Source organism: Hippopotamus amphibius, chromosome 2, assembly GCF_030028045.1.
Source record: "Hippopotamus amphibius kiboko isolate mHipAmp2 chromosome 2, mHipAmp2.hap2, whole genome shotgun sequence".
In the NCBI taxonomy this organism is placed as follows: domain Eukaryota; kingdom Metazoa; phylum Chordata; class Mammalia; order Artiodactyla; family Hippopotamidae; genus Hippopotamus; species Hippopotamus amphibius.
Window position 1 is genome coordinate 174,920,436 of NC_080187.1, and position 22,477 is coordinate 174,942,912.

Below are 22,477 nucleotides of genomic sequence, written 5' to 3' on the forward strand. Positions count from 1 at the left end.
TGTGTGCGCGCGCGCGCGTGTGCATGTGTGTTTAAAGTTGTTGGGGTGGGTGTTGTGAAAATCCCAACAGTGCCAGGTGGACCTCTGCCTGTCTTCCCCACAGGACAACAGCTGCTACTTCCTCTAGCCTGCGTTGGGAGGGGGTGAGGGGGGCTGGGAGAGAGGAGGGCCAAGCCTGGATTGGTGCCCACCCTTCAGAGCCCAGCCTCTCTCTCTTTCCGGAGTTCCACACAGCCTCTGGATACCGATGGAAAGCCCATGAGAGTTTCCCTCCAAGTAGGAGCAGATCCAATTCCTGTTATCCTAATTGTGTTGCTCCTAGGATATATAAAGGTGATGGACTCCTTTTTGTAGACGGGGAAAGTGAAACAAACAGCAAGTTGGGGTCAGATGTGGGATTCACTTTGGGTCTTCGAATTCTCATGACCTTTCCTGGAACAGCTGTGGATCTGGAGGAGGCAGCAGTGACAGAAGGTTGGAATCCTTGGCTCCCAGACCAATGCTTTAGACAGGCCAGGATGTAGGAGTGGGGGGCCTGCTCTGGGATTGAGAGGCCTCACCAGGTCACTCTGTCTCGTAAGCCTGTGCCAGTTCCTCATTTATCTATAGAATAAAATATAACTTCCTTATCCTGACAGTCAAGGTCTGCCACAATCTGGCAAACCTGTCTTTCTAACTTTATCTCTGACTTTTCTCCCACTCATTGCCTCAACCCCAGCCAGGCTGGTTTTCTCTTTTTCCTCAAACATACCTTTCATAATTCTCTTTATCTCCATTTAACTCTGCTGTTCCGTGAGACCCATCCTAAGGTCCCAGTTGACCCCTTCTCCCCCCAGAAAACTTTCTCTGACCCTCCTAATTCAGAGGGATCTCTCTCACCTCTGAATTTCTACATTTACTGTCTTCAATATGTATAATTTTCTGACTTGAATCATTGGTTATTTCTTCATATATTGGGTTGGCCAAAAAGTTTGTTCGGGTTTTTCTGTAAGGTGGTCGGAACACCCGAATGAACTTTTTGGCCAACCCAGTACATCTACTATTTTCCTCCAACTTAGCCTGTCAGTTCCCAGAAGACAAGGGCCATCTGTTATACTACTTCTGCACCTCCCACAGGATGCAGCATAGTGCCTTGCATATAAGTGACCCTAAATGATTCCAATCCTAGGTTAGAAGGCATTCATTCTGCCCTTGAATGATCCCAGTCCCATTTGAGGAACTGACAATGCAGCTCCTGAACTTAAAGCCTGCGGTGGAGGTGAACCTGTGACAAGAAGGTTGAGATGGCCGAACCAACTCTTTGGGCTCAAGGACAACTCAGAACAGTTTGCTATTTGAACAATTTGAGTTGGACAGGACAAAAGGGATGCCTCTGAGACTGTAGTGGGCTCACTTGGAGCAAAATCTTGGAGATCCCCCTCAATCATAGGGAATCATCCCTGTACTTGTCACTCTAGTCAGTGATTCTAGAAATCCTACCACTGGGGAGGGGAGGAGGGAAAGCATGCGTAGGGAGTCACTTTTATATGAAAAATAGCAAAAATTGTTTCAGTGATGAACTGTCAATAATCCTTTTACTGGTAGAAGAACCAGCACCATTACAAGCTAAGTCTAACAAGAATATTTCTGTCTTGGATATTTACCAATCCTTTTCAATATATAAAGTATAATTCTGCTTTTGTTAGGAAATCTGATTCTCTCATTAGACCAGAATTTCTCAGCCTCAGCACAATCTACCTTTTTGTCTGGATGCTTCTTTGTTGTGGGAGCTGTCTTGTGCAGTGTAGGATGTTCAGCAGCGTCTCTGACCTCCACCCACTAGATGCCAGGAGCAGCACCTCCTAGTTGTGACAACCAAAAAAAGTCTTCAGACATGATCCGGTTGCTCCCTGTTGAGAACCACTGAATTAGACATGTGACCTCAAGCAAGCTACCATCCCTCTCTAAAAACTTGGTTTCTTCATCTCTAGGATGATTCTTGTATACATAAAGTCCAGAGTAACGGAGCAACAATTCCACAAATCTCAGGCTTCGGGAGCAGATGAACCCATGTCAAGGATGTCAGAACGAGTGAAGTGATCCTATGGGTCAGCTCCCCTGGGACAGGATGTTAAGGACCAAATCAGTAGGATCGCAGGTTGGAACCCGAAGGCCCATTGCGCACTCCGCATTCTTCCTGATCCTGTGCTCATGACTTGGAGCATGTTCATATATGTGTCATTCCTACTGAACTGTAAATTTAACCTGGACTGGAACTGTCTTATTTCCCTTTCTATTCTCCCCAACATTTGTCACAGTACTTTTCAGATAGCAGTTAACAATTTAAAATATTTAAAAGTAATCAACATGGGGCGTGACTAATAGAAAGCTTGGTGAGGTGGAACTTAAGTCAGGTGTTAAAGGGAGCTCTAGATTAGCAGAGTGGGCATGTGGGGAGGTCACTTGGCTCATTTGGGGAATATGAGATTTTGTAGATGATAAGTGAGTTGGGGGAAAAAGTGAGCTGGTTGAGGATCTAGGAGACCATATCCAATTATCCATTATATACTGCTTAATGGCTAAAAGGCACTTCCATACCGACCATCTCATTTTATTCTCGCAGCCTCACGAGGTAAGGAAGGCATCAATCCCATGTTATAGAAGAGGAAACAGAAGCTCGGGTTATCTGAGATCAAGCCTTAAACTTTTTCCTCGATGATGTGCTGTTCCATTTCTGTAATTGTGTGTGTGGAGGTGAGTGGTTGGGGGTGGATAGGAATGAAGGAAGAGGAAGACCAAGAGGCATGAAAAGCCCCTTTCTCTTCCAAGGGAAGCTGCAGCCTTGAGCAAATGAAGAAGAGGTGGCACGCTCTGAGGCTGGAGCCACGAAGGGCTGGCTTCCTCAAAACAAAGACTTGAGTCAGCCAGCCTCTGGCACCACCCTGCATGGGCTCCCGCTGGGTGTCGGCTGACAGACCAGCCTGAAGGATACAGAGGAGCCACCTGCCTGTGCGGGCTTCCCCCTCACTCGCTTGACTGTGCACACGTCCCTGGGGTGGTGCTCCAAGCAGAGGCTCCGTAAACAGGACCTCCAAGCTGATGTCTGCATGAGCTGGCTCCGTGGAACCGATGGGGGTGAGAGCCGGAGGAGAGAGCAGCATTCTGGGTAGAGGAGACAACGTGAGCGGGAGGTGGGGTGCGCACCACGGGGGGAAGCAGGCAGCGATAGAGAGGCGGTTGGAGACATGGTGGCAGCCAGGTCATGAAGGTCTTCTGTCCTGTGAGGTGTAGAGTCCTCCTGGAGTTGGAGAGTGTGTGGTGTCTGGGAGACGGGCGAGCCTGAGCAGAAGAAGTAGGAATGGAACAGACAGGTTCAGGAAAAGTTTTAGTTATGATTGTCAGGGCTGGGACTTCCCTGGTGGTCCAGCGGTTAAGACTCCATGCTCTCTATGCACGGGGCCTGAGTTCCATCCCTGGTCAAGGAACTAGATCCTGCAGGTCGCAAGCTAAGAGCCACGTGCCACCACGAAGAGCTGCATGCCACAACGAAGATCCCATACATGGCAACGAAGATCCTGCGTACCACAACTAAGACGTGGTGCAGCCAAATAAATAAATTTTTTTAATTAACAAAGGAAAAAAAGATTGTCAGAGCTGCATGACTGATGGACTCATGCTCGTATTGAATACTCACCATGTGCCAAGCGCTGGGCTAAGAGCTCTTGATACACAACTTAACGAACCCTAATACTGCCGTGAGGTACAGAATATTATCCTCATTACCTCATGAAGAAACTGAAGCTTATATTGGTTTAGCGAACTTAGACCGATGGTGCACAGCCTGGAAGCAGTAGAGCCAGGATTCAATTCCTGGTCCGTTTTACTCTAAAGCTTTACTCTAAAGCTTGCTCTTAACCACCAGGCAGTACTACCTCCAAACAGCTGGGATTAGGGAGAGGGCAGGGTCAAGGACCACTCAGATTTCTTGCATAAGTAACTGAGGAAACTAACAAGGCAGGAGGGGAAGCACGTTGGGGGATGATGGGCTCCGTTTTGGATTCTACTTTGTCTTGTCGGAAAGAGCAAGTTTAAGGGCGCTGGGAATGAGGAACACCCATGCGTCTCTCTGCGCAGCCCCCCCACCCCTCCTGAACGACACACTGACCTTGGAACACTCCGGGTTCTCCATTCTGACTCCCCTCTCCCCATCTCCAGGGAGAGAGTGATAAGCTGTCCTAAGCCCACAACCTGGACAACAGGTGGGTGGAGGCAAGGCCGAGAGGCCTGTGGCTGGCAGGCCTTAAGGAGCTAGCTCTTTGGCTCTCATGAAGGGGCAGGTGTTGATGAAAAAGGGTTAGGAGCCTGGCCCTTTTCTTCAACATGGCAAACTACAGCAAGAATCTGATCTGCTGAGCAAAGGCGGCGCACACCCCCTCAAGTTCAGGCTATGCTCTCCGATCCCACCGGACAAGTCTGAGGCTTCAGGGTCAGCGTGCGTAGATTTCCAGGAGTGCTCTGACTCTGAGCGGGCCTGAGCTTATAGGTGAGAATGTCAGTGTGATCACAGTTGGCGTCAAGTTGATGCTGGGGATGGTGAGGGATCCACACCGAGGTCTTTGATTCTCAGCCCAGCACTCAGGCAGGAGGCCCTTGTGTATGTGGCCTCCGGGGCTCCTGTGAGTGGGATGAGAGAGTGGAAGACCCTCTGTTCTCTGAGGGTCAGGAGTAAGCAGCACTTTGTTCCTCAGATACATGACAGTGCTTTCCTCGTCACCCTTCCGTGGGAGCAGGGCCTACGGACCAGAGAAGACATCAAAGGAGGTCCAAGAACTTCAGGACTTCTGGCAAGGAGGCTGGAACTAAGTGTTCTGATGACACCAGAGAGAAGGAGAACTGAAAGCAATGTCTCTCCCCCCTGCCCCGCCCCCCCCAACCCCCTCAGCACCGGGGCTCCTCAAACCCAGGGGCCTCCCTCCTCCCAGACTGGTCTTTATCCAGAAGCCTTTTGAGCCTCTCCTCACCTTTGGGCTCTCCTTGGCCTCAGGCAGGAAGAGCCCCACTCTTGCGCTGCTGCCTTCCAGCTCCGGTCCTTCCTCAGCTTCAGTCAGAGAAGTGTGGCTGAGCCTGTCCCTTCCGGACCCTCTGCATTTTTCCCAGAGGGATTAACCAGGCCAGGGATAACTGGGAAGAGGCTCTCACCCAAGGACTGGTTGGACCTCGTATTTCGTAAGTGTCACAGCTCCCGGACTGGGTGAGGCTGAGACCCTAAGGGGGGGGCGGGGAATGGCTAGAGGTGGCTGACTAGCTGGGTGACCTTGGGCAAATGTCTCCTCTCTCTGAGACATGAGGACTTGGGCCAGATGATCTCCGAAGGACAGTCCGGCTTTGAGGGTATAGGGGAAGGCGCACAGGGAAGGGTAGGGGCACACTGGAAGCGCTGGGAAGGGGCGGACAGTCACTCCCGGTCCACCTCTGCCTCCAACCACCTTAACTCTGCCAGCAGGAAGAATGGCATCACCCGTGGCCCAGCTCCTTTTCCTCCAGCTTGTTCTAGGGCCAGCTTTGGTCGAAAATATCAAGCTACAGCTTGCCATCAAGAACTTCCGTACCTTACACATCAACTATCCCAAGGCTGACTTTGCAGAGGGTTTCCAGGGCTACTGCAATGGTATGATGTCTTACATACGAGGCAGACAACAAAGCTGGTATTGCCCAAAGATCCACTATGTCTTACATGCCCCTTGGACCACCATCAAGAAGTTCTGCAAGTACAGCGAGAGCTTCTGTGAGAATTACAACCAATACTGTACACTCACCCAGGACTCCTTTCCCCTCACAATCTGCTCCCTGAAATCCCAACAGCCTCCCACCAGCTGCCGCTACACTAGCACCCTCACCAACCAAAGGCTCTATCTGCTCTGCTCCCAAAAGTATGATGCTGAACCAATAGGTATCATTGGCCTGTTCTAGGGAAGGGAGGCATTCAGTCTGAATCGCCCCACCACCGCCACTACAGACCAGCCTGTCCTCACTCCTGAAGTTCTGATCCCTGGTACAAGGCTTCCTTCCTGGCTTCACAGGTAGGCAGGGTCCCCTCCCAAGAGACTGGGAGGTAGGAAATATGTCCAGAGCTTTAGTCTCCATGCAAAGCTGTACTGTTTTCTAGGCTCTTTCTAATTGTTTACTTCCCCCCATCATCCCAGCTACCATCCTCCCTCTCCCACAGACAGTTTTACCCACCCAAGAAGCTGACTGTGTCCAGTTGGCAGTGACTGTTCATCTACTGGGCCAGATCCTGAACCCTGGCTGGAGGCCCAGAGCCTCAGCTTACACCATGGCACCAGTTCCGAGTCTCAAATCCGCATCCCTGCCACCCTTCCCTTCTCAGTCCTCCCCATTTCCCTTATGATTCCCTCCACTAGCTCGCCCACATGGTGGGTATCTCTAGCTATAGGAACCTCCCTGAGAGTCTTAGACTCACATTATCTTCATTTCTCCAGCACCCCCCACCTGCCTCAACTCAGCTCTCTGTCTGCTCCTCTCTATGGAATCACTGATTCCCTCTTCAGGTAACCTGTCCTTTCCACCCTCCTTCCACCATGGAGCCCAGTGCAGTCTCTCCCTTACGCTCCCAACCTCTTTAGTCACCCTTTATTTTTTCTCTGACCTCTTTTCCTTCCAACCTTCTCACCTTGGTTCACTGGAGTTTCAAGTTTATCTTTGACCTGTTACCCTAAAGATTCCTGCGTCCTTTTCCTTTCCAAAGCTGCTCCTAACATCCCCCAAACTCCAGAACCTGCCTCTAACAAGGCAGAGGTGAAGTGGGCCCAGCTGTAGTCACAGAAGGTTTTAAAACCTTCTGTATCTGAATTATGTAAGATATGACCATTGGATGAAACTGGCTGAAGGGTACATGGGACCTCTCTGTACTTTTTGCATCTGCCTGTGAATCTATAATCACTGCAAAATAAACAGATAAAAAACACATCCGAATCAGTTCTGATTTCATTCCTTTTTCCTCAGTGCGCAGAACTCCTACTCTCAGAGTCCTAGAGGCCACCCACCTCTGGCCATCTTCCTGGGCTACCCTTGGCCGCCAGTAGGATCTTCGGTTCCATGTCTACCATGATGGAGGTGGGGTGGGGGAAAACAGTTCCAGGCTGGGTGTTGAAAATGGATTCTCCCTCCCCCTCAGCTCTGGAATAAACTTATAACAGGACTTAGGCTACGTAGATCCTTGGCCCACTCTCTCTGGCTTATATTTCTCCCCCCCCAGCAAAACATGGATTGTAACAGAAGAGCAAGGTGGAGGGACAGGGATACTAGCATCAGGGTCTAGTTGCTGGTATCTGGGTCCTACTAGGTCAAATCAGGAATTGCTACTCCCCTTTGGGAGGTTAAGGGGGATGGACGCCAGTAATGTGTGAACACAAGTAGCAAATACTTCTGCCTCCACATCCAGTTTCTCTCTTATCTCCAAATATATTCCTCAGCCATGGTCTCAGAAGCGGCTGTTGAGGGGATGCTACCGTGTGGCGAGGAGGCCAAGTAGAGAGATGGGTGTGGTGCCGGGAACCCCTATCCTTGGGTTTCTCGGCTCCTCCCTCTGTCTCTGCACCAAGGGGCCCCTTGTCCCTCACCCGGGTGGGAGACAGAGCTCATGAGCTGCTGCACACACAGATGTTTATTGTCCCCCCAGGCTCCCCGGTGTTAAAGATTCAGGGTCAAGAGCCGGCAGGCTGAGATGAGGCTACTCCCTAGCTGCTGCCCTTCTTATCATAGGTGCCAGCACCCTTGTAGCCACTCACGTAGCCTGAGTTGTGGGTCACGTCTTCCCGTCCCGCGATGCCTTTGCCCTTGCCACTCTCGTCAAAGCGCTCCTTGTGGGTGCCTGTGTACTTGCTGGTGTCTGTCAGCCGGCTCACCCCTCCCACCGTTGTTGCTTTCTGCAAACCAGAGGATGAGGCGTCTGAGCCCTCTCCCTTCCCCTCCATGGTCGCACCCCTTCTCTAGAGATGGCCTTCTAGTAGGTCTACTAGTTCTCCAACTCTTGTCTTGGTGCTGCTTGCTGAGGGCCCAGGTGCAGCTGTGGGCAGGAACTATGATAAGAGCTGTCCACTTGTGAGGAAGAAATCTGGTGTATGGGAATGAGCTGGGTGTGTGTGTGTATTTTTATGCTCCCAGAGGAGTATTTGGACTAGGCTGTAGTCAGAGGACTTCAACCTCAGACCTAAAACAAGGTCCGTCCTGTTGGGAAGGCCCTATTTGAAAACTAGAGTTGGAAGAGCTTTTAGTAGAGAGGGGACAGATAGCGAACAGAGGGCAGGTGAGAGGCAGGAAGTCAGATATTAGACCTTACATAAGAGCGGGATGAGAAGTGGGGATCAGGTACCAAGTCCTCTGCACCCAGTGTCCCCCCAAAACCACCAGGCCCTAGTTGTCTGGCTCAGATCCTGGACACCTGGGAATGAATCTAAGTTTTACTATTAAAAGAGCTGTGGGACGTCCCTGGTGGTGCCGTGGTTAAGAATCCACCTGCCGATGCAGGGCACGCAGGTTCCATCCCTGGTCCAGGAGGATCCCACGACTGAAGCCCGTGCCTAGAGCCCGAGCTCTGCAACAAAGCCACTGCAGTGAGAAGCCTGTGCACTACAACGGAGAGTAGCCCCCCACTCACCGCAAGTAGAGAAACCCTGCACACAGCAACCAAGACCCAACACAGCCAAAAACAAATAAGTAAATAAATAAATTAAATTAAAAAATAAATAAAATATAGGTTAAAAAAATAAAATAGCTGTGGACCTTGGGTAAGTCACTTCCTCTCACAGTTTTCTCACCTCTGAAATGATTTGATGATCTCTAAAGCCGGTTTCAATACCAACAGGGCCGAGGCCTTCTGCCCTGTCTCCCTGTGGTGCTGCTGCTGGCAGGGATTAGGGACATCGGTGTGGAGGAAGGGAAACGGGAGCAGAAGGGACTCAGGGAAGTAGGGTCAGGGGTTAGGAATGGAGACTCACTCACAGTAGCACTGGTGGTAGCTGGGTCCTTGCCCTCCATGAGTCTATAAATGTTCTCCAGGGCTTCATCTGGGCTTTTCCCCTTGAACCGCTTCTGGCCCAGTTCCTTCATTGCTTCCTGGAACTGTTGGAATGTGATGGTTCGGGCATTCTTGGCCCTGGTCAGTCAGACAGAAACCCAGGAACTTGGGGACACAAACTCATCACCTTCCAAGGTCCAACCCTCTCCTTACTCAGACAGGGCCTCTATACACTGAGTGCCTTGAGGACAGGGACTAGCACAGCACCAGGTATCCAGTAGGTGCTCAGGAGACACGTTACAAGTGTCCCGCCACAGAAACCCTTACACATCCCAGGACCTTGTTTGTTCTACTCACCACCCCCACTTCCGTCTTTGGTCTCTTACTTGACTTTGCTGAACACAATGTCCACGTCCGTGGAGGTGACCGTCTTGCCATCCATAATGCCACAGTCTTTGCACATCTTGGAGAAGTTCTTGTTGTTCATTTCCGTGCCACTGCTTGATGATTCTCCAAAGACAGCAAACCGCTGGAATGTTCTTTCTGCTTCCGATGCCATGGTCAACTGGAGGTGGGGGAGGACAGTAGGGCGGGAGACTCGGGAGTGAGGGAGGAGGGGAAGGGAGGACTGAGGAGTAATAATGGTGAAGGTTAAGGTAAAATCAGAGTCAGCAACAGGAACGAACCCCCTTTCCCCTGTTCCTCTCTCACCCCTTCCCTCTGACTTCCATCCGGCCTACTGTTCCCAGGACGAGGGATACTAGTGTGGATGCTCCACACGGAATAATCACCACCACCACCCACTTCCCCACCACTTCTGTGTACCTGAGACTGCCTGGATGGCGTCTGACCCTTCCCAGGCTCTGTATGTAAGTGTGTGCAGATCTGTGGGAGCCGGCTGGCTGGGGAGACTGTATGGCAGTGGGGTGACAGAGGAGGACAAGGAAGCTTCTACGACCTCAGCAATGGTTGTGACATCACTTTCAGCCCCTGTTACAGCTAATCTTTGGGGGACGGGTTCTTAGGTGCCTACCTTGCATGCTGCTTTGAGCATGTTGCCAACCTCCTGGTCTCTGCAGGTGATCAAGTTTCCCTCATCGTTTCAGCCCTGCCTGACCCAGTCCTCTGGGTCTTGGTCAAATTGCCTTATGCTCTGTCCCTCAACAAAAGTTGAGGAGAGCTCAGGAAAGGAGTTAATGGAAACAGGTTGACATCAGTCCAACATCGTCCTTTTTTCTAGTCTCCAGGCCCGAGTTAATGACCAACATGGAGAATCCCACTGGCTTTGGCAGACTGGGTGCAGTATGAACTGTAAATGGCTTCCAGTGCTGGGCTCTACATGGAAAGAGCATGGGCCTTGGAGGGTCACACATCTGGGTGGGTCAGGGTGAGGGTGAGTCTCAGACTCTAAAATTAATCTTCCAGATAATTTTCTGTACAGGTCAAGGATGTTCCTTTTTTTTTTTCTTCTTTTCTTTGTTTCTTTCTTTTTTTGGCCCCCCGTGTGGCTTGTGGAAACTTAGTTCCCCAACCAGGGGTTGAACCCAGCCCCAGCCGTGAAGGCACTGAGTAAGCACTGGACAGCCAGGGAATTCCTTCCCCCACTCCCAACCTTTTTTTTAAAAGTAATGCTATAATTTTATTCCGTTTTTTCTAACTGTGTTCTTTCTTCTTTCAGAAGGGGTTTCTCTTTGGCCTTTTCTCTGGCTGGAAACCATACAGATGGATGAGCTTCAGGCTCCTAAAATAGAGCAATTAGGATGATGACTTTCCTCCCCTTCCCATCTAATCAGTCACCAATTCCTATAATTTCCCTTGTCTTATAAATCCACTCCTTCCTTTCCATTCCTAATACTCCCACACTTTATTCAAGTCCCTGTCATCTCATATCTAGTTGATTATCCTGACTTCTAAATGACCTCTTTCCTAAGTCAAATGCTTCACCCCCACTCTCCCCATAATCCATCTCTTTTAACCTCCCCCATCAGATTAATTTTCACAAAACAATTATTTATCCATTGCTCCTACTCAAGAACACTCTGTGGATCTTCAAACCTTTTTGAAATGCCAAACCTTTTTGCCTGTCATTCAAGGACCTTCACGCTTGGCTCCAATCCCCTTACCAAACATCACCCACCTTTTATCAACAGTTACTCTTCATCTGGGGCCATAATAGCCTAATCATTATAAGCTTCAGAGGCTACCTGAAGCCTGGTGGAGAGAGAATAACCTTGGAGTGGAATGAATCTGGGGATTTAAGCCCAAGATAAGTCATTTACTAGCTGAGTGGCCTCAGGTGAGTCACTAAACATCTCTGAGCTTTAATTTCTTCATCTGTATAGTGAGGACAATAATACTTTCCTAACAGTATTAAGGGATACTACAAGGGAATTACCTTGCACACAGTAGCTACTATTTAATTCATCAGAGTAACTTGTGTATTTCTGTCCCCAAACTTTCCCTCATGGTAGCTCTCTGCCTGGATAGCATACTCCTCCTTCCCACTTACGTACTCCATTGTTGTGCTCTTCATAGGGTGGTTTACCCTAGGAAAAAATCCTTTTCCTCCTCTGAATTATACTAAGATAATGGTTCCTAGCCTATGGGCTGCAGCCTCCTAGGCCAAGGGTTTCTGAGTTATTGCAATCTGTATGTATACAGAACATTGGTGATTTGGTAAATAATCTTTGCACACATAGGTGCATAGATGCATAGATGTTGCAATTATCAGAAGACTGAACAAATTTATTTGAAAGTACAGTATTGCAGAATTCGTGGTTTGTCTCCATCAGAGGATTCTAAAATCATCATTTGAGAATGGAAATCTCTGATCTCCCACTTGAAGAGGGTGGGAAACTATTGCTATAGGACTTATTGTCTAAACAATTAATCTCATATATACATTACTCTTCTTAACTTTTTCTATCTTTATTACCTTCTCTCAACTACGGATTCTAAGCTGTAGAGAGCATATGACTAGACTTCACACTTCTTTGAATTCCGTCTATACAGTGGCTTGCACAGAAAAGGTATTTAAAACTGTTGCTTACTGGAAGGCATAGTTTGAAGCTGCTTCTGGCCCAAGAGAAGGAAGTTAGAGAAAGTATTCTTTTTGGCCACTGACCCTGGGCCAGGCTGAGACTTGCCCTGACAAGGAGGAACCCCATCTTACAGCAGAAGCAGCCTCATTACTGCCTGCAGTAGGCTGAGACCCCTAGCTTAGGAAGCAAACAGATCCCAGTGGAAATTTCCCATCTCCTGTCGGTCCTACGCCCCTGCCTAGGCCCCTTATCAGGTTCCCCCTGAGTCATCCTGACCCAGAGACGAATTTAGATGCTGGAACCTCCAGGTCCTTCCCTCCCCCACTCCAAGTAAGACTACTTTAGACACATCAGAGACTACAGGCAGAAGTTCTCATTCTAGGCTCTCTTTCTCCCCCCAGTTCCAATCAGGTTGGGGAAATTTCTCTTCTGTCCTATGCATGTTTATCTACAGTCCCAATTCCAGCAGGCTTTTCCTTGTCCAGGAGAGTGTTAAACTGGCATCCAGAGGGGAGAGGGGACTAGGCGAGGAGCCAGGGTGCCCAACTTCTGTGCCAGTTTCTGGGTAAATAGTTACGAAGGAAGTGGGGGAAGGGAATGGAGGAAAACTTGGGTGCTCCAAATTGGGGGATCTAGGGGGATCCTTTAGATTTGGGGTTGTTGAAAGCTGGGTTTGATTGTGACCAGTTCTACTCTGGGTTACCTCCTCCCTCTTGGCCCCTCCTTTCCAATAGACTCTGCCAAGTGGGGATGAAAGGGGCATTGATGTTCCTTGGATGGGCGGGGGTTGTGGGTGGTGAGGGTGGTGGTGGGGGGTGGTTCCCAGGCAGGAGGGGGAAGGCAATTTGGGGGTCTTGGGGGGGCAGTCTAAGCGGGTGTTGCAGTTGGCAGCTCCAGTCCCATTGGCCATTGTTCCCAATTGGCCTGGCGCCCAGCCCCCGAAATGGCAACTCAGGAACCAGGCTGAAGGAGGATGGGGTGGGGACCTCAAGGGGGAGGGGAGCTGGAAGGGGTGCAGGTGGGGAGAAACTCAGTCTGGTGTCCTTTTGTCTAAGACAACTTGGAATCCCTTTAGCTACATAACTATCCCATTCTGGGTGGCTTTCCTTTTAGGGGCACAGGGAGGGTGCCTATAGGTGGGGGGAGGGCAGGGCGAGTGAGGGGTCCAGGACGTCAAACCTACCCAGGCCCTAAGAGAGGCAGCAGTCCCTGAGAAACCATCTCCTGGGCAATGCGATTCCGCCGGGCCGAGCTGGTCTCACCCTCCTTCTCTGGGCCAGACTAGAAGGGGTTAGCACTGAAGCCACAGGGTCTCTTGGGTCCCAGCCCGGGACACTGCGTCCTCCCCAAGCCCCTACTCCACCTCCACAGAGTTAACCCCACCCCTGCGCCTGTTTACCCAAGAGTCAAAACCCCTGGGGGTCCCCGGCCCCTCCTCCGCCCCCCCCTTGGGGCCTTGACCCCGGAGTCCCCGTTGGCCATCCTCTCCCCCCCCACCCCCCCATCGCCCTCTATTTATAGCGGCCCCCCGCATTCCCCGCCCCCACCTCCCCTCCTTGTTTTCCAACTTCTCAGGGAGCTGCCGGAGAGCAGGCGTCGGGACACTGCCGAGAGAGGAGGTACCAGGACCCCGGGCGCCCCGGCGCTGGAACTCCTGCGCCCTCGACGCCCCCACTCCCCCAGCCCCCACCCCCCAGTCGGTGCAGGCACGCCCTCCCCTCCCAGCGGGCGAGACCCCCGCCTAGCGCTTTGTTTCCGGGCGGGTGGCGTCAAAGTCGTGGGGTGCCAGCACCCTGGATTCGTCTCCTTTTCACCCGTCCCCACCTCGGAGTCTGGGGGCGAAGGAAGGCGCCTGAGTGCGACGGGCACAGCCAGGTCATGGATGGGGGCGGTGTTGAGAGCGGGCGTGGGAATCCCCCGCGGGACTGAGGGATCCCCGCACACCCGCAGCCGCCCCGCTGCGGGAGGGATGTTGTGGGCAGCGCGGGCCGGAGCCTGGAAGCACCCAGCAGTTCGCTTTCTTTAGAGTTCCCCGCGGGCCCCCAGTACGGCCCCTCCCAGAGCGGCAGGCAGCCTGGGGCGGGGAGGAGGGGGGCGTGTTTACAGGGGGTCTGGGGCGGGTCTGCGGGGAGCTGGCGGCCCGTGGGCGGGCTGGGGCGGGCCGGGGGCGGGTCTGTGGGGAGCCCGAGCCGGGGCGGGCCGAGGAGTCAAAGGCAAGTGAAGGTGGAAGCGGCCGCGGCGGCAGCAGGTAGGGGGAAGGGCGGGCGAGGGGCCGCGGGGCCTGGCTGGCGCCGGCGGGGCCGGGGGGCGGTCTGATCCCAATCCTTGGGAGTCGACGGCTCGCGGGACGGGGCCCGCCAGGAGGGCCGCTGGGCCGCCGCGCACAAAGGCGGAGGCTCCGCGGGCTGCAGGGCGTGTTTGGGGCGTGCGCGAGGTTGTGTCCAGGGTCCAGGGTGCTCCGCGCCAGCCGCGCGAGCGTGTCAGTCCCCACGCGGACGCGCAGCGAAGGGACAGGTCCCGGAGGCTGGGCCCGATCAGCCCCTTCTGTCCTCACCATCCCTTCCCAGCTGGCGCTCGGCCCTTGCGGGTCGTCGGGGCACGCTGGGAAGACATTGTGGGACCGCCCCCACCCCCTCGTCTTCGCTCGCGGGACCCACACCGAGACTGGGTGGAGGAGAGAAGCGAAGGCACGAGGCTTAAAAAAAAATTTTTTTTTTTAAGTGGTGGAGAGAAACAGTCGTGCTCTGCTACCCCATCTCACTCGAGGGTTGGCCAAAATCTTGGGGATCCCTTAGTCCCCACTTCTAGTTTGCAAATAAGAAATTGAAGGCACTTTAAGAGTAGTGACAGACAGAGCCAAGGTCACACTGGTAGCAGCAGAGCCCCGGACTAGAATCCAGAGGTTCTGACACAAGCCATGCTCTTTCCTCCACATCAGCACTTCCTTCTCGTCTCTCCCCGCCCCGCCCCCACACCCAGCCTGGACTGATACCTGCTTTCTGTGTTGCGCCGCGGACCCCTCCAGCCTGTACTGATTGTAGTTGAAGCCTAGAGAAGACTTGTTCACTGGACTCGGGGGGTACAGATTGGAGAGGGTTAGTGACCCGGCAAGCGTTGGTGACCCAGCTAGCCCTGGTCTTGGCTTAGGCTTTCTGTCCCTAAAAGACCCAGGGTCTATCTCCTATGTCATTCACCTCATTGCCTTGTTTTCTCAGACCCCAGAGCCAGGAGGAGTGAGAACCCTGACCCCTAACCTCTCTTCATCCAGCCAATAGGAGTCCAGTAAGTGACCCCACCCCTAGGCTGCAGGCCCTTTGCTGTGCTCCTCTGCACAGGTGCTCTGCCCCAAAGGTTCAATATATGCTAATTTATTCAGAGTCTTGAGGAAGAGTCTTGGGAGGAAGGGAGGCATCGGGTCAGTTAGACACAGATGTCCCTTGTCCTTCTTTTCTTGTTTCCCCCTCCCCCTCTTGGTCATGTTACTCAGGTCATTTTTAGCCCCTTTCCCTTTGCGCTGCTGCCCTTGGGGCTTTAGTTGAAGGTCACAGTCAATGGTGAGCTCTCACTACCCATCCCTTAGTATCTGTAAAGTACTCAGCCACTGAGCCACGAGTTTCACCCCCTGCCTAACTAGCAGCCTGGGGTGGCCCCTAAATATAGCCTGGGAAACCTGAGCTGTACACTGCTGCCCCACCCTGGTACTTCCATCCAGGATTGGGGGGGGGCGGGTCCAGAGGTGTGGGTGTTGAGGGGTACTGGGGATGGCCAGGCTAAAAGGAAGTTGTGTTCTGCGTCCTCTTTCACAAGCCCTCCTCCCCAGTGGCCTGGACCTGGAGCTGGGGGCAGGAAAGGCTCTCTCTGTGTCCTGGAGTAGTCTTCAGCTCCTGGGGCCCTCTGCACCCTGCATTGGCCAGTGCTGAGAGAGGAAGCCAGGTGTTCGAGGAGGTGTGGGGGTGTGGAGGCAGCCTCCCCAGTCTCTGTTTCCTCACCCTGCCAGGCCACCATGGCGGAGCTGCAGGAAGTGCAGATCACGGAGGAGAAGCCGCTGTTGCCAGGGCAGACACCCGAGGTGGCCAAGGTTATCAGAGACCCTCTGACTCCCAGGCCCGAATTCCAGCCCTTCAGGCATCCCCCTTACTTCTTACCTTCACAAATTCATGATCTCATTCTAACCACACCCCTGCTTTCTCCATGTCTACCCATGCTTCTCTCCCCATACACCACAAGTGAGAGTCCAGGCTTTTGTCCTGTCACTATGCTAACCTTCATCCTCTCCATGTCTCTTTTTGTCAATCTCTTTCTGTCTTTGGTCTCTCTTGGTCTCTTTACCTACCTTTCTTTATGTGTATCTGTCTCTCCATCTGTGACTCTACATGGGTGTGTGTTTCTGTGTATATCTGTCCGTGTGTGTCTCTCTCCAGGAGGCTGAGTTAGCTGCCCGAATCCTCCTGGACCAGGGACAGGTAACAGCTTGGGGCAGCCCCAGGTGGGAGGAGGGGCTCTCCTCTCCCCAGGAAGGAGAGGGCTCCTACGTGGGTATTTCTCCTTTCTGTTTCCTCTCTTTCAATTCCATTCCTTTCCTGTCCCCATCTCTCCCCTTTCCTTCTTTTTCCTCCCTTCTCAGAGCTCCTTGATGCTTTCCAATCTTTCATTATTCTTTTCCATCCTCAAAATCATCTTCCAGTGTCATTTTTTACCTAAACTAAATTCTTGCCGATCCCATCTCCATTTTTTGGTTCCTGTCTCCTCTCTTTGTCCCTCCCTCCTTCAATTCCCTGACTTTTGTGAAGGTTCCTCTCCTCCCCATTTCCCCTCTCAGCCTAACTCCTACCTGATGGTGACCTGTTTCCCTGCAGACTCACTCTGTGGAGACACCTTACGGCTCTGTCACTTTTACTGTCTATGGCACCCCCAAACCCAAGCGCCCAGCGATACTCACCTACCATGATGTGGGACTCAACTGTAAGGACCTTCACTTCCCCTCCCATTTCCTTCTGGGAAGAGGCTGGGGGGAAGGGTAAAACCCTGGTGTGAGGGGAAGGGAGCCCTGTGGCATGTCAGGGAGAAGTTCTCTCCTAGTCTGACTGTGGCATGAAAGAAAGAGGGTGGGTTCTGACTTGGGGACATTTTCCCTGTCTGATTCTACTGTTGGGGTGGTGGGGATTCTCTTTAGATAAATCCTGCTTCCAGCCGCTGTTTCAATTTGCGGATATGCAGGAAATCATTCAGAACTTCGTGCGGGTTCATGTGGACGCCCCTGGAATGGAAGAGGGGGCTCCCGTGTTCCCTTTGGGGTGAGAATTAGCTCCTTCCCTCCTCATCAGACTGTGAGGCACATGGCAGGTATGGAGAAGATTGGACCGGGGAGGAGGAAGGGAGGGCAAGTGGTGATTCTGGGAGAGGATGAATAGGACGCTGAGGTGGGGGCTGTGGGGGCAGGTCAGTATTTTTCTTAACATTTCTTTCTTTCCCAGATATCAGTACCCATCCCTGGACCAGCTTGCGGACATGATCCCTTGCATCCTGCAGTACTTAAAGTGAGAGGCCCGGGGACCCCTCCAGTCCAGAGTTCTCTTTTCAGCACAAGGTGGCCCTTAGAACGCCTGTGTCCACCATGGCTCCTGGGCGAGTTCTGTCTGGACTAGATGTATCCTCCCTCCTCCACGCTCCATTCTGATTGTTGAAAGGAAGCGGGTGGATTTGGAAAACTGACTTTGAGTCAGCAGAGTAGCCCTAAGGGATAGGGGAGAAGAAAAGGAAGCTATTTGCCTGGCCCTGCCTCAGGCTGAGGAGGGGTTTCTCTCATCTGGAAGCTAGAGAAGAAGAGGAGGGGGCGAAGTAATCCCTGAGGAACCAGACAGACCTGTCTTTCCCTCCCAGTCTCTGCCTCCTCCAGACACACACCTGGTGCGCTGGGCACCCTGTGTGTGAGGGGAGTGGGAGAAGGAAAAGAAGGCCGGGCAAGGCCTCCTTGGTGCACGTTTAGTGTTGAAGACACCTGGGCTCCGTCCTTGGCTTGGCTTTTCCTGGGCATCAGGGCCCTGGGCAGCTCTGCTTCACCTCTTTGGCTCTCTTTCTCCCCATTCTTCCTGTTGTTCACTAAAGTTGTTATCTTTTTTTTTAACATCTTGCTCCAAGTTCCCTTCTTCCCAGTTCCTCTAGAGGAAGCAGGAACTAAAACAGAACAAGTTGAACTAGTTCCTGAAAGTTGAGAATGGACTAACAGCTACATAAGAAACAGTGTCTGGTTGGTTAGCGGATGGGTGTTTCTTTTCAAGACATGCGCTCTCCCAGAGGGAGCTGGGGGAAGACTTCAGGGACTGACACTGACCACCACTGTCCATGTTTAGCTCCTTGGCACCTTTTTTTTTCAGCATCCCCCAAAAGAAGGTCCCTTTCTGTCCTTTGTGCCCGTGGCCTTGGGAAGGAGGGTGAGGAGTTTGGAGAGTCAAAGTTTTGGACACCAGGACCCATTAGACCTACGTTTCCCTTTCACAGTTTCTCCACAATAATTGGAGTTGGCGTTGGAGCTGGGGCCTACATCCTGTCGCGATATGCTGTAAGAAATAAAAAACCCCAGAAGAGGGAAAGGCGGGTCCAAGGCCCAGGCCGAGTAGCGTTTACTAGTGTATACTTAGGGGGAGGATGTGGGTACGAGGGTGGTGCGGCAGGCCCCGGGGAGCCTGGGGTGGGTGGAGCTCCGTGGGGAGGGAGAGGGGCCATGCCTGCCTCTGATTTCCCTTCCTTCTGCTGGCCCTCAGCTTAACCACCCGGATACTGTCGAGGGTCTTGTCCTCATCAACATCGATCCCAATGCCAAGGGCTGGATGGACTGGGCAGCCCACAAGGTTTGGAGGGGCCCGTGTGCTGAGATCTAGGGTGGGCTTCCCCTTGTATGGGTCCATTCAGGCTCTAACGACATAACTGATTGGCCTGTGAGCTTCAAGGAGGGAGGATGGAGCAGGAAAGAAGCCGTGTCGCTTTGCCTGGGTCTCTTCTCCTGAGCTTTCTCACCTGCCCTTTCCTCGTAGCTAACAGGCCTCACCTCTTCCATTCCGGAGATGATCCTTGGACATCTTTTCAGCCAGGTAAGTGGTTATGGAAGACAGAAGAAGTAGAGGGGACCAGCAGGGATGGGAACGCTTGGGGTGACTTCCTTCCTTGGGATGAGATCTGGGGAGGGAAGAAGGCTGCCTGTTCACATCCAGTAACTGTTGACTTCCCTTCCCAGCCTTACTTATTCTCCCTCTTCTTTCCTTCAGGAAGAGCTGTCTGGAAATTCCGAGTTGATACAAAAGTATAAAACTATCATTACACATGCCCCCAACCTGGAGAACATTGAACTGTACTGGAACAGCTACAACAAGTGAGTGGGCACGTACGAGGGATGCAGAGGCAGTGACGGGGGCCATGGGAGGCACAGAGGAGGGGAGGGGAGACTGGGAAGCAGGCCGCGCAAGGCGGGGTGGATGTGGCGGGCAGCTGGGGCAGCTGGAGGACGGACTCAAGGGGGAGAATTATGAGGAGCCGGCCCTCTCTCTCCTGTTACTTCCTTAGAATTTTGGATTCCCAGAAGCAGGATGATCTCAAGTCCTTGTGCCCTTCGTCTCTTTCACTGCCCTCTGACCAGGGACCGCGAGCACAAATGACTGTAGGGCACATGCTTGAGGCCTGTCTGCCACGTTCTCCTTCGGTTCCCACTTGTAATCCCCAATATTTGACTCTCATTTTGGGGAGGAAGATAACTTCCTCATGGGGGAGCTGGCTTATGTCTGGATGGGTAGTACTGCTTGCCTAAAACTCCTGCTCTTCTTTTACACTCTCTTTAGTCGCCGAGACCTGAACTTTGAGCGCAGAAGCGATATCACCCTCAAGTAAGACTTTAAGGGATAAAGCTTTGCCTCTCTCCCTGGATCTTCCCTAGGTGCTTACGTCCTTTAGAAGGAGAGTCTTTTGCCAGGGAATTTTCTTGTCACCTCCCACCCTGTCCTACTTAGCAAATCATCACCCTCCAGGTCTTACTCCTTTGAATCCTGTTGGTGGGGTCAGCGGGGTTCAGAAGGCTGTTTCCTCCTTGGAGACAACATTTTCCAGCTGCTCTTCAGGGACGAGATGGGGGAGGGCGTGCCAGGGCCTCACTGCCTGCTCCCCAACACTGTGCCTCTAGGTGCCCTGTGATGCTGGTGGTAGGAGACCAAGCACCCCATGAAGATGCAGTGGTCAGTAGGGAATCTTGGGGTGGGTGAGGGAGGGTGGCAGTCAGAGGGCTCTCTTGCCAAGAGGCAAGCTCTGCTTGGGGCAGGGAGGGCAACTATGGGGCATAAGAGGTTGATTCCTGATAAGAAGGAGATGGGTAGGGGACTGATAAGAAAGGAATTGGGCCTGGGTCCCTGGGTCCCTTGGTTGGGAGGGGCCACAGGGAGTGTGACCTCATTCATTCAGCCTCTTCCTTACACCAGGTGGAATGTAACTCAAAACTAGACCCCACCCAGACTTCTTTCCTCAAGGTCAGTAACCCTACTCCACGTCCAGCCTGACTCCTGGCCCCCTGTCCAGAGCCATAGATCCTCTCTAGATTCAGCTGCTGGGCTTCCAGGGTCCTACATGGGAGCAAGTGGGTGGGTGGAGTAAAAAAAATAAAAACACCCTAAAGGCCGGGAGTGGGGAACCTAGGGAAGAGAGGCCCTCTTCTCCCTCTTGGCATGGCTTTTTATTTATGTGTGTATCACTTTTTCTGGATGGCTCTCTCCTGAACAGATGGCTGACTCCGGAGGTCAGCCGCAGCTGACTCAGGTGAGTACCCCGGCCACCCGTCGGGGTGGGATATTAGTGGCCTGAACTATACCCTTCGCCACACCCCCCATCTCTAACCTGCCACGGTTGTGAGCTCCAGCTCAGCTTCTAACCTCACCTTGCCGTCTCCCTCTCCCTGTTTTACTTCCACAGCCAGGCAAGCTGACCGAGGCCTTCAAGTACTTCCTGCAAGGCATGGGCTATAGTGAGTATGGGGGTCAGAGGCTGTCATGAGGACGAGGGTTGCGGCACAGGAGGAGGGAGGGGCACTGAGGGGGAGCAACTGTTTCGGGCTAATTCCTGGACCCACCACCATCTGTCAGACCAGGTTCAGTGGCCCCGGCCCCATTCGTAACTCTCGTCTCCACCCAAGCACCCCAGTCTGAGTTGCCAGCCTCTCCTCCCCCCTCCTCTCTGACTGCCTGCTTCTCCTTCTGGCTCCACAGTGGCCTCGTCCTGCATGACGCGCCTCTCCCGGTCTCGCACAGCCTCCCTGACCAGTGCGGCGTCCATTGATGGCAACCGGTCCCGCTCTCGCACCCTGTCCCAGAGCAGCGAGTCTGGGACTCTCCCTTCAGGGACCCCGGGGCACACCATGGAGGTCTCCTGTTGAATGACCCGTGTTGCCCTGGTGTGGAACCCAGCCCTCACCTCCCCCAGCACTAACTTGGGAGGTGCGTAGGGTCCTGGGCCAGAGTGAGCAAGGGAAGCTGGGGAGATGACCTTGATCTTTGATTGCTACCCTAACCTTGACCTCTAACCTGTGATTCCCCTCAGCTCCTGGGAGAGATGTTCTAATATCTCTTAGGGACCCAGACCCCTAAATGATCCCTCTGCTTCATCTTGGTGTTAAGGCGGAGAAGGCATGTATCCCCTCTCCCTAATCTGGGTGTCTGTAGCTAAGGGATAAGAGGTTGTAGTGTCCGCGGCGCCTCCTGCACACGCTCCCTCTTCAGCCCATATTGTAAGGGTAGGGGGCTCGGGGCTGGGGCACCACTCACCAAAGCTGATAAGACTTCTCATTCACCCTGCAGACGGCTGAAGGGTGTGGGGCCTAAGTGGATGTGTGTCAGGGGAGACCTGCTGGTGGGTTAGTGGTCCTCAGGATGCAACAGAAACATTCAGTGTGGAGATGGACGTTGGAATGGGAGGTGGTGGGCAGTGAACAACGGTGACCGAAGGATTGGAGCTGGGCAGTAGGAAGGGGGCTGGGGCCATTGGCTGCTCTAACTTTGGTAGCTGTCTAGACAGTGTGTGTCTAGCGTTGGGGGGGGGGGGCGGGGAGCCGAGCTGGGCAGGGCTGCTTGGGGCTTGGCATTGGGGTGGGAAGGGCTGCCTTGGGGCTCTGACCACAGTGCATTATGTGTGGGGGATGCCCTCCTGTCTCCCACAACTTCTGCTGTAACAATAAACTGTAGAGGAATCTGAGCTCCATTCTTCTTCTTTGCCTGAGTATGCCTGCCTCAGGCCCCTTTCCTGCCCTCTCCCTGCCCAGCTTTCACATTCTCTTCTCAAAGTGACTAAAACCATGGGAAAGGGCTTTGTATAGCATAGACGTGACACAAAATGTGACCTCACAGTCACTGATCCTTGTTCCAGTAGCATGGTATTGTCCTCGATGTTGATG

The 22,477-nt window shown here is 52.8% G+C and overlaps 3 protein-coding genes across 11 annotated transcripts; 2 read left to right on the top strand and 1 right to left on the bottom strand.

Annotated features, from left to right (window-relative positions):
• Window positions 1-2,634: 2,634 nt before the first annotated feature.
• On the bottom strand, window positions 2,635-15,111 carry TPPP2 (tubulin polymerization promoting protein family member 2). 6 transcript variants are annotated; one of them, XR_009051269.1, is made up of 8 exons: window positions 13,241-13,525; window positions 10,050-10,757; window positions 9,842-9,927; window positions 9,403-9,644; window positions 9,001-9,154; window positions 7,788-7,925; window positions 5,001-6,939; window positions 3,238-4,772 (listed from the first exon to the last, which is right to left on the bottom strand). XR_009051269.1 is itself a non-coding variant. In XM_057721319.1 (7 exons), exons 2-7 carry the CDS (start codon window positions 10,054-10,056, stop codon window positions 3,004-3,006), a joined length of 942 nt encoding a protein of 313 aa, XP_057577302.1. In that variant the 5' UTR covers window positions 10,057-10,757; window positions 15,050-15,111; the 3' UTR covers window positions 2,635-3,003. The 6 variants fall into 6 exon arrangements, 4 of the variants coding, with proteins under 4 accessions (XP_057577302.1, XP_057577303.1, XP_057577304.1 ...); XR_009051270.1 differs by lacking the exon at window positions 3,238-4,772 and having other exon boundaries at window positions 5,713-5,741; window positions 6,220-6,939; XM_057721319.1 differs by lacking the exons at window positions 5,001-6,939; window positions 13,241-13,525 and adding an exon at window positions 15,050-15,111 and having other exon boundaries at window positions 2,635-3,318.
• RNASE13 (ribonuclease A family member 13 (inactive)) lies at window positions 5,488-5,949 on the top strand. Its single transcript, XM_057721323.1, has one exon. It carries the CDS (start codon window positions 5,488-5,490, stop codon window positions 5,947-5,949), a length of 462 nt encoding a protein of 153 aa, XP_057577306.1.
• NDRG2 (NDRG family member 2) lies at window positions 13,597-22,284 on the top strand. 4 transcript variants are annotated; one of them, XM_057721315.1, is made up of 17 exons: window positions 14,224-14,305; window positions 15,273-15,339; window positions 16,055-16,135; window positions 16,479-16,520; window positions 16,914-17,019; window positions 17,231-17,351; window positions 17,532-17,594; window positions 18,556-18,616; window positions 18,819-18,905; window positions 19,089-19,145; window positions 19,320-19,423; window positions 19,887-19,931; window positions 20,225-20,276; window positions 20,517-20,564; window positions 20,815-20,850; window positions 21,004-21,055; window positions 21,297-22,284. In XM_057721315.1, the coding sequence occupies exons 3-17, from the start codon at window positions 16,061-16,063 to the stop codon at window positions 21,461-21,463; spliced, it is 1,116 nt and encodes a 371-aa protein (XP_057577298.1). In that variant the 5' UTR covers window positions 14,224-14,305; window positions 15,273-15,339; window positions 16,055-16,060; the 3' UTR covers window positions 21,464-22,284. The 4 variants fall into 4 exon arrangements, with proteins under 4 accessions (XP_057577300.1, XP_057577298.1, XP_057577299.1 ...); XM_057721317.1 differs by lacking the exons at window positions 14,224-14,305; window positions 16,479-16,520 and adding an exon at window positions 13,597-13,676; XM_057721316.1 differs by lacking the exon at window positions 16,479-16,520.
• Window positions 22,285-22,477: the final 193 nt, after the last annotated feature.

Bases quoted from the DNA above. Each gene is read 5' to 3' on its own strand.
- RNASE13 (XM_057721323.1), top strand. From the start codon at position 5,488: ATGGCATCACCCGTGGCCCAGCTCCTTTTCCTCCAGCTTGTTCTAGGG.
- TPPP2 (XM_057721319.1), bottom strand. The intron at 9,645-9,841 runs GTACACAGAAGT...ATTACTCCTCAG, and splicing joins CGCCATCCAGGCAGTCTCAG to TCCTCCCTTCCCCTCCTCCC. The intron at 7,926-9,000 runs GTGAGTGAGTCT...TCTGGTTTGCAG, and splicing joins CAGCTACCACCAGTGCTACT to AAAGCAACAACGGTGGGAGG.
- NDRG2 (XM_057721315.1), top strand. From the start codon at position 16,061: ATGGCGGAGCTGCAGGAAGTGCAGATCACGGAGGAGAAGCCGCTGTTG. The intron at 16,136-16,478 runs GTTATCAGAGAC...GTCTCTCTCCAG, and splicing joins AGACACCCGAGGTGGCCAAG to GAGGCTGAGTTAGCTGCCCG. The intron at 18,617-18,818 runs GTAAGAAATAAA...GCTGGCCCTCAG, and splicing joins ACATCCTGTCGCGATATGCT to CTTAACCACCCGGATACTGT.